Source organism: Gopherus flavomarginatus, chromosome 1 (genome assembly GCF_025201925.1).
Source record: "Gopherus flavomarginatus isolate rGopFla2 chromosome 1, rGopFla2.mat.asm, whole genome shotgun sequence".
NCBI lineage: Eukaryota > Metazoa > Chordata > Testudines > Testudinidae > Gopherus > Gopherus flavomarginatus.
This window is the reverse complement of record NC_066617.1, coordinates 249,092,758-249,107,150: the sequence shown is the minus strand read 5'-3', so window position 1 is coordinate 249,107,150 and position 14,393 is coordinate 249,092,758. Positions and strand designations below refer to the sequence as shown.

Genomic DNA, 14,393 nt, shown 5'->3' with positions numbered 1-14,393 from the left:
ATAAAAATGCTGATTAGCCTCTAATGTGTTTGTTTCTTGCATATGTGGAATAAACTACAAAAGAAAATAATTGGAAACTGAGGCCATGTCTACACCAGCGAGCTTACAGCGGCACAGCTGTACTGATGCAGCTGCGCTGCTGTAAGATCGCTTGTGTAGCCGCTCAGTGTCGATGGGAGAGTTCTCTCCTGTCGACATAATAAAACCACCTCCACGTATGGCAGTAGCTATATTGGTAGGAGAAGTTGTACTGTCTGGCCACAGCTCCACCTAGGAGCCAGGGGACATGTCACCGCTTCTTCCACACCCTAACTGCTTCCCAGAGCCTGCACCCCCAGCCAGAATCCTCACCCCTTCCCACACCCCAACGCCCGCCTTAGTTTGGAGCCCTCTCCTGTACCCTGAACCCCTCATTTCTGGCCATATCCTGGAGCATTCACCCCCAGCCAGAACCCATACCCTCTTCCACACCCCAGTCCCCTGCGTCAACCTGGAGCCCCCTCCAACACCCCGAACTCCTCATTTCTGGCCACCCTGGAGCCAGCACCCCCAGATAGAGCCCTCACCTCCTCCTGCACCCGAGGCCCCTGCCCCAGCCCAGTGAAAATGAGTGAGTGAGTGAGGGTGGGGGGATGGAGTGAGTAGGGGCAGAGCCTCAGAGAAAGGATAGGGCAGGGCTGGGGCCTTGGGGAAGGGGTGGAACAGGGAGTGGGGCAAGGGTGTTCAGTTTCGTGCAATTAGAAAGTTGGAAACCCTGTTCAAATCCCACTTCCTATGCTATGGAGAGAACCTCCATGGAGCCCTGCTCCATGGTAGTGCATTGGCTGCAAAATTCACCTGCATAGCATCTCATTGGCTTCCCCCCCCCCAGTGGAAAGGAGATCAGGATTTTCTTCTCTGTTATTGAACATTCCAGGTATGCAGGCAAATTCATCTCCAGTGCTATCATGTGTGCCTAATTTTTGAAGTGCTGCCTTTAAACAGCAGCACTTTAAAGAATGCTACTGTATTCTACTGCCGCACAGTGGCGGAGGCAGGGTTCTGCAGGAAGAAGTTAAATTCCCCATCTTGGCATAAGTCTGAGCAACTTAAAATGTCTAATTTTCTTGCATTTGTCTGTTCTCCCTTTGTAAAGCCTGATCTGAGTCAAATGATCACAGAATTAATTAATATTCCAGTCCCTTCTGCAAATTAATTTCCTTCCTTTTTTTTTTTCCTGTTTCTTGGACTTTTAGAAATGTTGGTGCTGGTTTGCCAGTTTTTGTTTAGTTTTGCTGGTGGTTGTAAGCTAGTTTGGTATCTTGGTTGTGAAATCAGGTGGGGCTGGAGTAGTTTTTGAAGCAGGCTATAGGATGGGTATAGCTGCTGGGAGGTAAGACTGGAACAGATTGATTTTTTTTTTTTTTGTCTGTGAGGATGTTCAGCAATTGGGAGGTGGAAAGGGGTGCTTGTTGGGGTGTTGTATGTTAGTTGTAGTTTATATGTGCGCGCACACACACACAGTTTGATTCTGTACAGCAACACGCACGCACGCAGTTTGATTCTGTACAGCAAAGTGGATATACATTCTACCAGGTTAAAATGCTCCATTCGCAATTTAAATTTTTAGTTATTATTTCTTGCTCTCTTTCAGCGTTTTAGCTATCACTACTTTAGATTGTAAGCCCTCTGGGCAGGAAATTTATCTTTATTTGTATTGTGAAGTACATATCTGGTACTATAATAGATAGTACATATTTAGTAAAAGGTTTTAAATGTCTGGAACCCAATTCTAAAATTCTGTTAATAATTTTGAAACATTACTCATTGTAAGGGTTTAAACACAGTTAAATAACTATTTTACCCTTCTAACACTGAGTCAGGTCATTCAATTTAAAATGTTATCTAGGCACAAAATAGGAGATTATTGTGTAAAGGAAATAAGGGGCTTGATTTACCACTGTGTTACTCTTGCTTAATGCTGGTGTAATTCTGCTGAAATCAGTGGAGTTACATAGGCGCAAAATTAGTGCAACATGGTGCTGAATCAGGCAGAAGAAAACAAACTTTAAGCTCAACTTTCATTCTTGCTGCTAGTGGAGAATAAATATAAAAGCTGTAGGCATATTTATCCAGCATATTGCCTTTTTCCATTGTAACCCCATGGACATCACTGAGTTCTTTTCCCTTTATGAAATGGAACTGTTGAGTTCTTCAAGTAGATCCAAGGAGACAGTTAAACTGACAAGCTGTTCGCCTGGAGTGGGTCAGTGCTTGATTTCTCCCGAAGTAGATATACTACATCCATGCTTGAAAATTAGGTAATTGCAATAAAAGTGGGCACCAGCAGCAGTGCTTTTCAGGGCTGTTAATATTTAGTGGAAAAACGAATAGTAAGACGAAGTCAACAGGAGAGCCAGCATCGGAGAGGGAAGCAGGAGAAAGGAAGGATGAGTAGGACAGTATGACTGAGATCACGTGGGACACTGTGCATATAAAGGATATTGATGTTTATATTATTATATTTGTGTGTGGGGGGCGGGGGGAGATTCTCGGGGGGCCTCAAGGAGCAGTTTTTCTCTCCTGTGGCTTCTCAGGTGGAGGAAGATGAATGGGGGTGTGAGGATGTGCCGGATGTGGTGGGTGGGACAGAAAAAAGGGGGAGATGAACCCTTCAGTTGGAGAAAAAGGAGTTGCTGGGGATGATATTGGAGCAATCTCTGGAGAGGTTGGCCTGCTGTGGGGGACTAGACCCCAGGTAGGACCTGCTTTGATATTTTGTCATTGGTCTTGTAAATCCTGGTTGTTACCTGGATAAAAAAATATTGTGTTGCTTTACTGTAGTAAAAATGCATTTATCATCTAGAGGATTTGTCACCAAATACATCTTCTGTCAAACAGGTATGTTGTTTGATTTCACAATGCTGTGGCATAAAAGAAAGTGAAAAATGTCAATAAATGTTTTATTGTGTAATATTGAATTCAATACATGTTCCATACTGGATACATTATCAGTACATACAGTAAGTTTTCAAAACATATAAATTAGAAAGACCTGGAGAAACCAGCAGAACATTTACAATGCTTCTATTTTTCAACTTTTCAACAGAAACATTTAAAACCTTCACAAAATTAAATCTGGATCCCGTTTAGTAGGAGATGATGATTTGGGAAGGAATTTTTTTTTCTGAATTGCATTCATCAGCACAACCTTATATTCAATACCTCGATTAATACATATATGATTGATTTATGTTTGGGGGTTTTCTTCCACATCACTGTAGCTGGTACATGTTCAATGGCCTGGTAGTTGTAGTTTATTGCAAATTTATAGTGCGTTTATGTTCTTATGTAACTCTGCTACAGTATTGCCAATTGTCATGTTTTAAGCATGGTGTTTCTTAAAATGAAACTGAATCAAGTGTTTTGGTCAGAATATTTTTCTCGATCTTCCAAGGTCAATGAGACACTTATACTTTATTTTTCCTTTTCAGTTTTATGCTGTGCAATGTTTCATTTTGCTTGAACTTTTTATAATTTTGTAGAGATTGATTTTCGTGTTAACTTGTATTGGCTAGAGCAGAACTCTCAAAATACAAGAGGATACCAGGAGATGGCAGTGTATAGTAACACATAATAAAAGGTTATGTGGAAAATTAACTACATTTCACATTTAAAACTGTGTGTTGATGCATTTACAAAATATATATGTATTGTTCATTTAAGGCAATTCTATGATGTTTATTGAACAGTCAAAATGAGTGGGATTTGTAGATAGGTTAACTGATGGTTTATTTTAGTAGAGATATATTGAGTATATTATCAAGTATGGCATATCCTGTAATTGTTTTGGGTACACTGGATTGAATCAACAGATGTTAAGATATAGTTGGACTAATTCAGTGTTGTAATATGTAATTAAGCATTAGGCTACTAATCTGGTTTTACAGAAAGGAGCACTTATGATTCAATCCTTTTACATCTCATATTGTTCTATTATGCCATTCTTCCTTCTGATCCATATTACAGTATTAAGTTCTCATAGACCACACTACCTAATTTATTCACAGCATTGTGTAGACTTCTTGAAACAGAAGTACATGCCGTCTCTATTTTTCAGCTTTGAATTTGCAGCTTTTGCATACTTTAATTCTATTAAAGACCAATTTTAAACTTTTAATCAAGGGCAAAGTATCTCTTGAATTTTTAAAATGGTCTTAGATCTACTCTAACTTTGGGGTTTGCACTGAGTAATCTATTTCGTTGACACCTGTTTGCCTAATTGAAACCAATTTTACAAATTACTTAGGTGTCATTAAGGTTTTGGTTAGTTATAGCAAGAGGGCAAACGTATATTGCTAAAATCACATCACTTATACTTAGGGGACTGCTAAAGTTACAAGTACATCTGCTCAGTTTTAGGAATTTGAAGCAACTGAAAATGTCAGTGTTTCTAGATTTCGGAGTCGGGCTTTCTCATGCAAAGGCCAGTTTTAATTTAAAAAAAAAAAAGAAAGAAAGAACAGAGAGCTGGATTTCCCACTTCTGCATTAAAATACATAGGGGAATTCTATGAGAATTTCCTTGTGGAGTTTCCTCAATGCTGGGAAGGAGGATTTGCCCCTCACCATGGGACAGGCTATAACCAAAACCCACCACGCCAAACCCAGGAGGCTGTGTACCTCTGTTTTAGGGCCCAGAGCCCTAAGCCCAGGCAATGCATCTCAAGTGAAGCTTCATTGCTGGTGCCTCTCTGCTCATGTATATTCCTTGAATCCCTTTTAAAGAGAGGGGTTCTTGTGGCAAAAAGACCCTATGGACAAGGTAATAAAATGGTACCTACCCAGGCGACCCCATTGACTTTAGGATTGTTGAGCAAGTGTAGAGGTGAAAGCAGAATTTGTCTGAAGACATTAAAGTCTGTGCATTATTCCTCCCACAGTAGCTGGTGTCAGAGAAGATGTCTTCCTGATCTGGAAGGAGTTGGAGGAGGCCAGAAATGCGCTGATACAACTTCAGAATATTTTATCAGAGTCTAACCAGCCTATATCTGGCAAAGGTATTGTTTATAGTTCTTTCCAGAAAGATATCATTGTGTTCATGATTCATTTGTTTCATTTGTGGGCAATTTTGATAAACTGCCAACTTAAGGATGATTTTTCTTTTTAACACTATTTTAAGACCAAGACACGACATCTATAGTTATGGTTGCATACACTTACCTTTATAAGCTTCTATTTACAGTTGCTTTAACTTTGTTAAACTTTAACAATTCTTGGGTGAATTTTTCCCTGCTTGCTTTCTGCCTTTTGGAAAGTTTCAGCAAAAACTATTCAGATGTCTCTGAGAACAAGACTAGCGAAAACAGGTAGTTTTACTAATGTTAATTTTTCCAGCTATTTTTCTAAAGAACTCAATCATCTCTATGGCTTGAGGGAGGGACTTGAAACCTGGCAGGGAATAGCTGTGCAGTTCAGCTACCCCACAAAAATTCATCCACATTTGACCAAATTATAAACCTCTGAAAATTGTCATTTGCTTAGGCCTTGTCTTCACTGCAGCGTTAACTTGAGTTGTAACTTGAGAGTTGCTCCTTATTCAGGCCTCATCTACACACTAAAACCCTTCACTGGAATGTGGTTGCAACCCAGGTTTGTCAACTGGCAAAGGACATAGTGTGTGTGTGTGGGAGACCTGAGTCTGATCTATATGCTGTGTGTCACGTGAGGTCTCAAATAAAAGCCAATGTCAGACTGGTAATCAATATTGTTGTGAAGTATGTATGCAGATACTATGTAAGGAGTTCTGAATATATATACTGAAAACATGTTCTTAGTCTGTGTCACTAGCAAAAGTGAAAACCAGGCTTTCTGCCTGACGAGATGTTTCTTCATATATCTGTTTACATGTAAGTTGAGTATTGTCTTGTTCACAATGGGTCTCCTATCACCAGTCTGAACCGAATGAAAATGAAGGAGTGTGGGAACTAAGAGGAAGAGAAAAATAGCATCTTCCATCGACCTAGTGGTGTCTATACTGGGTTGTAGGTTGGCTTAACTATGTCTTTCAGGAGTGTGAATTTTTCACACCCTTGGGTGACATAGCTAGATCAGCCTACATTTTAGGTGTAGAGATTTGTTGCTATCTGCCCTGATCATGATTCCAGGCCTGATGGGGTTTCTGCATGGCAACCACACATTCCCAGGCTTCCCTACTTGGCTCTGTAGGATAGTTAGGCAAAGAAACAGCTGATGTTTTGACTTAAGGGAAAGTGTTCTGGGTTGTAAGCCAAGAGTTTTGATCTCAGCTGTTCCACTACTCAGGTGTTAATCCTGTGCACTACATAGTCATTACAAGGCCTCCGACCCTGGATACCTCCCTTTCTACAGAAGGGGTAACTAAGAGGTCACACAAGATTGCTTCTGGCAGAGCTGTGAAGAGAACCCAGGCCTCTAATATGAAAGACCCTAGTCTGATCTACTTAACCACTCTGCCTTTAAGAATAATTGTGCCATATCTATATGGTTGACGATGCTGTTTGTAACCATTGGATCATACTACCTTCTAGAGCCAGGAATAGAACCCAGAATTCTTAATTCCCAATATTTCACTGCTCTCTTACAAATAGTGTGTAAGCCACTGGCAAAGTAAATGTCACCTTCCCCATCTAGTGGCTGGACCTTATAGAGATAATAGCCTACTATTGCTACCAGTTAATACTTTCGCTCAAGTTGGAGACCTGTACAGTGGATCTAAAGGTCCTAAATTCAAATCCTGCTGATGATCCATGGGTGGGGTGTGTGTTTCAGTATTATTCCATTATTTTTTCAATATTCTTGTTTAAAAAAACTAGGAAATTACATTAATACAGGTTAAAAATGGCAAAGTTGCAAAATTAAGCGTTCAGAATTAAGAAATGTCAGAAATAAGGCTTCCTGTGCAACCTTAATTTGGTTCCCTTGTGTGTAAGCATTATGGTATAGTCTGTAATTACACAATCACATATGATTTGTTCTACAGAACTTCTGCTTCATTCAATACACAGATTTGGCAATAAATGAGACAGAGGGATGCAGGGAGAGAAAGGGCATTCTCTGGAGTAGTACTGGAGAGCTGAGTTCCATTCCTGGGTTTGCCACATACTTCCTATATGATGTTGGGCAAGGGGCCTGAATTAAGGTTACATGGGCAACTTTAATTCTGACATTTCCTAATTTATAAGTGCTTGACTTTGCAACCTTAATGTTGTTTTAATGTATTTTTTCATATATAATCACTGTATAAAATGTTAAAATATTCTGATCATACACTAGACTGAATTTAAAGAAAACATTAAATTCCAGTGTGATTAATAGCTGAACTCGAGCAGCCCATCTATTTTGTCTCTGTGATTCAGATAACTGGAGTTGTCCTGTTTGTCTACATTTCTTTCTTTGTCTTTCCTATCTCTTTAAAACTTTTGTATCCTAAAATGTACTCTGTTCTGTTCTAGTGAAATGAAAAAGAGGCTGCCTACTTTCCATTGACTCTTCAGATAATACATTATGTATACACACTAAGCCGTGGCCTTTACATAAAGTATATGCAAAGGAAAAAAATGAAAACACATTTTTTTTGAAAAATATGCAAACAGACTTGTTTTAAAACATGATTTAGCAGAGTTTGTGAAAGGCCACTGATCAGCAGTCAAAAGGCAATTCCTTTCATATGATAAGGCTCTGTTCTTGCAACTTCATGCATGCAGTGGGATCTCTATAACTATAATTATTCAGTGATTCTACTCAGAATTCTGATCAACATTCTCAAACATGGTTGCCTAAAGTTAGCCTCCTAAATCCATACTTAGGCAATTAAATTGCTGGCCTCATTTATAAAGTGCTGGGCATCCCGCAGCTCCCATTGGCGTCAGTATGATTGGTCTACACTTTTGAAAATCAGACTCTTTATTTAGGTGTCAAAATATGGAGTTAGGAGCCAAGGTTGGCCTTAGGTTTGTAAATTTTGGCCAAAGTTATCCATATATCAGTCTTCTTTTGTAATAGCTTACAGAAACTCTTTGGTGAATTATGTTAAGTACAACTAGTTATGTATATTTTCAAATCAGCAACCAAAACTGATCCTCCAGTGCCTGAGCCAAAATCTGAGGATTATATAAATTCCAAAGAGTGGTTGCAGAAAAATGGCTTGAAAGCTCAGAAGCTGACGTTGTATGAAGCACTTGCTGACTGTACTTTTCGGCACGCTGACGGGGTGGTTGACATAAAAGCCAAGCCAGAGGATGAATCTTTACAAACTGATGCTGTAAGTACTGCTAAGATTCCCTCGAATGCTGTGTCCTTTTCGGCTTCTATCTGCTTTTCTGCTTTTCAGACTTACAATGAAACTCTATAGATGAGCCTTTTGTACAGCATGTGGTCTGTTTGTAACCCCATTCTTATTTGGAGGATTATAATAAAATCTTGTTAATGGAACAGGATGAAGAGGTTCATAAGTGAAATGGAGTGGAAGTGACCCTCTCTTTGCCCTGAAAGGGCAGCTTTCACTATGGAATCTGCCGTGAAGGATGCGGGGGATGGTTTCAGCAACAACTTGTTTTTCCTCATCTTTATGACTCAGTGGAATAGGGCAAAGGAATGTTTGTTGGTTTTTATTCTGTTCCACATGGTCTAAGAGATGTAGAGGCCCCAGATGCTCTAATACTACCGGGTTTCAAAGCAAAGTGTGAAGGGTTGGATTATTCTGTGGTTTGCTTGCTGTTCCCAAGCTCCACCAGAGCACTTTTCGCTATACTTCTCCTATTCTTTCTAGCTAAGAGCAGGTCAAAGAGGACAGGGAAACAGTTTCTGTTGATTTCATATCAGGAGCCAACGTCCTGAGCAGGTTTATAATCTGTGCAGCTATGCAGTTGAAGCAGGCATAGATTTTGCCTTTTAAGTGTATTTTCCAAATGTTGTTACAGCACATTGCAAAGATCACATTTTAAAACATTTAATTAATGATTCCTTGCCCCTATAGGAGACGAATAAAAAAATAATCCATGCAAAATACTGTGATAAATTTGTACACACTTACTGGAAAGATGGGTCTGTAGTTCATGTGTATGTCTCTACTGAGAAGTACAGACAGTATGAAGAGAGAATGAAGAATGCTCTTGGACAAATGGAAAGAAGGTTAGTTTGGTTTCAAATGAAATCTGTTCAGATCTGCTCTAATGCAGAAATGTTTTAAGTTTACAGCCATGGCAGACAGAAGCAGGGAGTAAACACCCAATAAAAGTTAAAAAAAGGTAACTAACTTCTTTATAAGTCTGACCTTTATGTGTAGGACCTCTTAGTATTCATTTACTAGGAAAGATTGATGTATGGATTGAACACTGTTTTGTAACCTTGCATTCTTCTGTTTGAGTGGAAGGAAAAATTGTCTTATTTTTCACAACCGGGAGTGTATGAACAGGGGCGGTTCTATGTATTTTGCCGCCCCAAGCATGGCAGTCAGGCGGCTTTCAACGGCATGCCTACGTGAGGTCCGCTGGTCCCACACCTTTGGCGTACCTGCTGCCGAATTGCTGCTGAAACCATGGGACCAGCGGAACTCCCACAGGCCTGCCATCGAAGGCAGCCTGACTGCCGCCCTCACGATGAACGGCAGGCTGCCCCCCACGGCTTGCTGCACCAGGCACCTGCTTAGTGTGCTGGTGCCTAGAGCAGCCCCTGTGTATGAATGCCTGATATTGATCACTGATGTAAGAAGTTGAAAAATTGCCTTTTAGTAAAGGTACTTTTAAAATCTACAATAAAACTAGATAGGCATTTACTCCATTTATCTGTGAGCTGAAAGTTTCTTGTTCAAATCAGATGCTACAATAATAAATATTAAGTAAGACAGGTCATAATTCAAAATTGTTTGCACATGTATAGCATCTTCCATCCGAGAATCACAAGTGTATCTCCTTGTTGAAAAAGTATGGAGAGGGGGTTAGGCTATGGCCCTCTGGGACATTTTGGGAATCACTTAGATTAGTAATGGCTTCTGTCCATCATCTGCCCTGTTATCTTGGGTGCCTTAATAGTATGTGGCTATGACTCAGAGCCTAGATACTCCTTGCAGGGTGCCCCCAAAAGCACGTCTAGTCCAACTCTCCTCAAATCCATCTCCCAGAGTTCTTAACTACCAGACACTTGAACTCTTCCCCTATGGTATGACACCCCTGAAAGTGTGAAAACTGACACCTGTTATCAGTTCATTTTGACACACACACTCCAGGCAGTTTGCACAACAGAGACCTGCTTGGAGTAGAAACAAACAAAAGGTTTATTTAATAGAAAAATCAGAGATTCAGAGAGAAATTTGTGAGGAAAAGCAAACACTTACAAGTCACACAGAAAATAAACATAAAGATCAATTTCAGGCTTTCTACTTCTATATTAGCTAAATTCCCTTTTCTAGTATAAGTTACATACTGACTCTGAACAGTTTTGCAATGTGCCCCATCATAGAGGGGATCTGGTGTTCCATAGACAGCACCCTGCCTAGATGCTGGCTCTCAGTTTTTGGATGTCCTTCACTTCAAACCCCTTCTCTTTTGAGGATTTGCAGATTTTTTTTTCCCCTCTCAGACTATGGTGATACTGCATGGTGGAGGAAATTCCCTTCTCTCTTAGTTTTCCAAGACTGGGGTTTTCATTTCAATTTCAAGTTGTTTTGATGTTTCCCCATTAATTCCACTATTGTCTTTTGCTGCCTGTGTTGTGAGGTGGTGCTGTGGTTGCACAACAGTTACAATGTTCTAAACATATATACATACTTATATTCATAGCCATAACTTGTAAACACCTCTCCTAATGACTGTCAATGTCAGAACACTACAAGCTTTCATAGAAGACCTTTCTTGATATATATTTATCCACAATAACATTGTATACAACCATTTGATTCAATTGCTTATTCTTTTGTACCCCCCTTGGGGCATCTGGACCCTGATTGTCACACCCTCCTCTCCACCCTAACTAGATCTGGTGGCTGGCCATAGAGAGGAGAACATGGTGCTGAATCCTAGGGGTGGCTCAGCAGTGGAGCTCCCCAGGAGCTCCAAGAGGCCTTTTGCTTCCCTAAAGCATAATCCTTCCAAGAGCATCTGCTGGTGCAGTGCAGCTCTGCTCCACCCAGAGCTCAGATGTGCCATTAATAGGCATAACCTGGCCCTTATAATATTTGTCTGTTAGGGATTGTTCTCAGTGTAACAGAAACAATTGTGTTCAAGCATTTCTATTCATAGCTTTTCATGTTTCTTCCCATCAGGGCTATCAGTGCCTGAATATATTTATCAGCATCCAGGGTTTTGTTATTTTTCCTTGGTTTATCCTATCTTTGTCTTCTTCTGGTTGAAATTCACATACCGGTGAAAGCTCCTAGCAGGAAAGATTTGAGAGTCAAGGATTTTATATTTCAATTCTGAGAACACCAGCATAGATTTTTCTGTTTTGAATGGGTTGTCCTTTCGTCATGAAACCTTGGTAGAGTACTTTGCATGCTTTTGTGAAATACTTCATGAGAAAATATCCTTCAACTGCAAATGTGACATGATTCTTTTATTTTTTTTATGGCATCATTCTCTCTTAACTTGTATAAAGCTGAGTAATCTTTATCTCCGAGTCACTGCACTATTCGTTAATATCCCACAGTGCACTTTACGCAGGTTGTTACAAAGTGGAACTGGTTAGAGGCTTTCAGTCAGGAAAATAATTCTGTTCAGGAAAGCACTCAAGCACACATTTAACTTTAAGCTTGTGCTCGAATCCGGTTAATTTAAAATTAACCATGTGGTTAAGGCTCCTGTTCAGTAAGGAATTTAAAGATGAACCTAATATTAAAGTTGTTTTAAGTGCTTAAGTTTCTTGCTGAATCAGGACCTTAAGTGTTTCCCTGAATGGTGATGGATTTTATCACGTTTTAAGTGCTTCCCTGAATTGGGTCTGGAGTACCAACACCTTGGTTGCTCCCAGGGACAACCAGTTCAGTCTGGAGGATTATTGGCTTTAATGTTACCATATTGCTTTATGCTGCTCTCTAGCTCCAAAATGTTATTGAAATGTTACCTTTCACACCATGTTCAGGTGACTTTTTTTTTTTCTTGCAGGGTTAAATGGCTTCAGCGAGGGAGCAGAGGTCTCTTTGGGAATGTGCTTGAAGATCATGTCTATATTCTCATTGATACATCTCAGTCTATGAGGGACAAACTTCCACTTGTGAAGGAGAAAATATTTCAGCTCTTTCAGGTTAGATGAAATGGTGGTTCCAGAAACCTGATACGTGTAGCAGTACTAGCACTTAGAGCTGATTGAAGCTTTCTTTTCCCTGCACATTGTTTTCAGTTAAAATTAGTGGCCATTTTAGAAAAAAAGAAACATTTTGCGAAAACATTTGATTTTCCTAAAAATGCTGTCAATTCAGGTGCCCAATCTCAGCCAGCAGCAGCAGAGAGCAGCAGTTGTAGAGAAAGTCCTGCTTAGCGCTGGGCTGGAGCATGCTTCTGCAGATAGAATCTTTGGAGATTTTAGCTAAGCTCTAGCAACTCTCTACTGAGCATGTGTGAATTGTGATTCTTCCCACCCCCGCCAAAGGCTTGTAACTAGAGCTGGGTGACATATTTTAGACAAATAATTTATTCACCAAAAAATGCATTTTGGGGTTAACCAGAACAGTCTGTGAATTTGTGTTGAGTTCACTGAATAGTTTTGATTGAACTGAAAGAAAAAAACATTTTGGTAATGTTGAAATGAAACCTTTCATTTAGACCTGTAAAATTTCTTTTGGACTCTCAGGCATTTTGACAAAAGCAAAGAATTCAATAAATAGCTGGTGGTGAAGAAGAAGGTAGTTGTGGTGCCACTGCCCTCCTTATAATCTTTAGCCCAGTGGCTAGGGCATTCACCTGGAATGTGGGAGACCCATGTTGAAGGCTAAGATTTTGTCACGAGTATTTTTAGTAAAAGTCACAAGCACGACGCAGGTAATAAACAATAAGTCATGGAAGCCTGAGCCCCGTGGTATGGGGCTGGAGCTGAAGCCCCGCTGCCTGGAGCTGACCAGGGCAGCTTGTGGGGCTGGGGGGCAAGTGGGGCAATTTGCCCCAGGCCCCCACGAGAGTTTTTCGGGGCCCCTGGAGCAGGGTCCTTCACTCACTCTGGGGGCCCCGGAAAACTCTTGCAGGGCCTGGCCTCCTGGAGCTTCTTCTGCTCCAGGTCTTTGGCGGCAATTCAGTGGCGGGGGGTCCTTCTGCTCTGGGACCCGCCTCCGAAGTGCCCCGAAGACCCCTGGCGGGGGGTCCTTCCGCCCCGGGGCCCGCCGCCAAAGTGCCGGGTCTTCAGCGGCAATTCGGTGGTGCGGGTCCCTCACTGCCGAAGACCCCAGGCCCCATGAATCCTCTGGGCTGCCCTGGAGCTGACAGCCCAATCCTGGCTGCCCAGGGCTGACAGGGCTGCAGCCTGAGGCTGCAGTTGCGGAGGTCACGTAAAATCACAGAATCCATGACTAAGGCCTTGGCTACACTACAGAGTTGCAGCGCTGGTGAGGGGGTTACAGCGCTGCAACTTAGGATGTGTACACACTTGCACAGCACGGCCAGTGCTGCAACTCCCTGGTTGCAGAGCTGGCTGTACACCCGGTCGAGCCTCGGATGTAGAGGATCCAGCGCTGGTGATCCAGCGCTGGTCAGCAAGTGTAGACACCCACCAGCGTTTTTATTGACCTCCGTGGCATAAGTAGGTATCCCAGCATACCTTAGAAGCCTCTCTGGTAATCATGCAAACTCCACTGCCCTGGGCTCACCTGACCCCTCCTTTAAATGCCCCAGGAATTTTAAAAATCCCCTTCCTGTTTGCTCAGCCAGGTGTGGAGTGCAATTAATCAATCAATCAATCAGCGACCATGCCTCCACGCACCAAATGAGCCCCAGCATGGACCAATGCAGAGCTGCAGGACCTCATAAGTGTTTGGGGAGAGGAGGCTTTGCAAGCACAGCTGCGCTCCAGAAGGAGAAATTATGATACCTATGGGCAGATATCGCAGTCCTTGATGAGAAGGGGCCATGAACGGGACGCGTTGCAGTGCAGGGTCAAAATAAAAGAGCTGAGGAGTGCTTACTGCAAAGCTCGTGAGGGAAATCGCCGCTCAGGAGCTGCCCCCATGACCTGCCGTTTTTACCAGGAGCTGGATGCCATACTTGGGTGTGACCCCACTGCCAATCCTAGGAGCACGATGGAGAGTTCAGAGCAGGGAGAAGTGGGGGAGGTTGTAGAGGACGGCGACAGTGAGGCTTCTGGCATGGAGGGAAACACCCCGGAGTCCCAGGACACATGCAGCCAGGAGCTCTTCTCAAGCCAGGAGGAGGCTAGCCAGTCACAGCAGCAGGAAGT

The 14,393-nt window shown here is 41.8% G+C and overlaps 1 protein-coding gene across 2 annotated transcripts in view; it reads left to right on the top strand.

Annotated features, from left to right (window-relative positions):
- Nucleotides 1-14,393, top strand: part of VWA3B (von Willebrand factor A domain containing 3B) — a 146,871-nt gene that overhangs the window by 33,535 nt on the left and 98,943 nt on the right. For both annotated transcript variants that reach the window (XM_050932009.1, XM_050931999.1), the window contains exons 9-12: nucleotides 4,922-5,038; nucleotides 8,084-8,280; nucleotides 8,995-9,149; nucleotides 12,116-12,254. In XM_050932009.1, coding sequence (XP_050787966.1) covers nucleotides 4,922-5,038; nucleotides 8,084-8,280; nucleotides 8,995-9,149; nucleotides 12,116-12,254 — 608 coding nt within the window. The remainder of the gene's footprint in view (nucleotides 1-4,921; nucleotides 5,039-8,083; nucleotides 8,281-8,994; nucleotides 9,150-12,115; nucleotides 12,255-14,393) is intronic.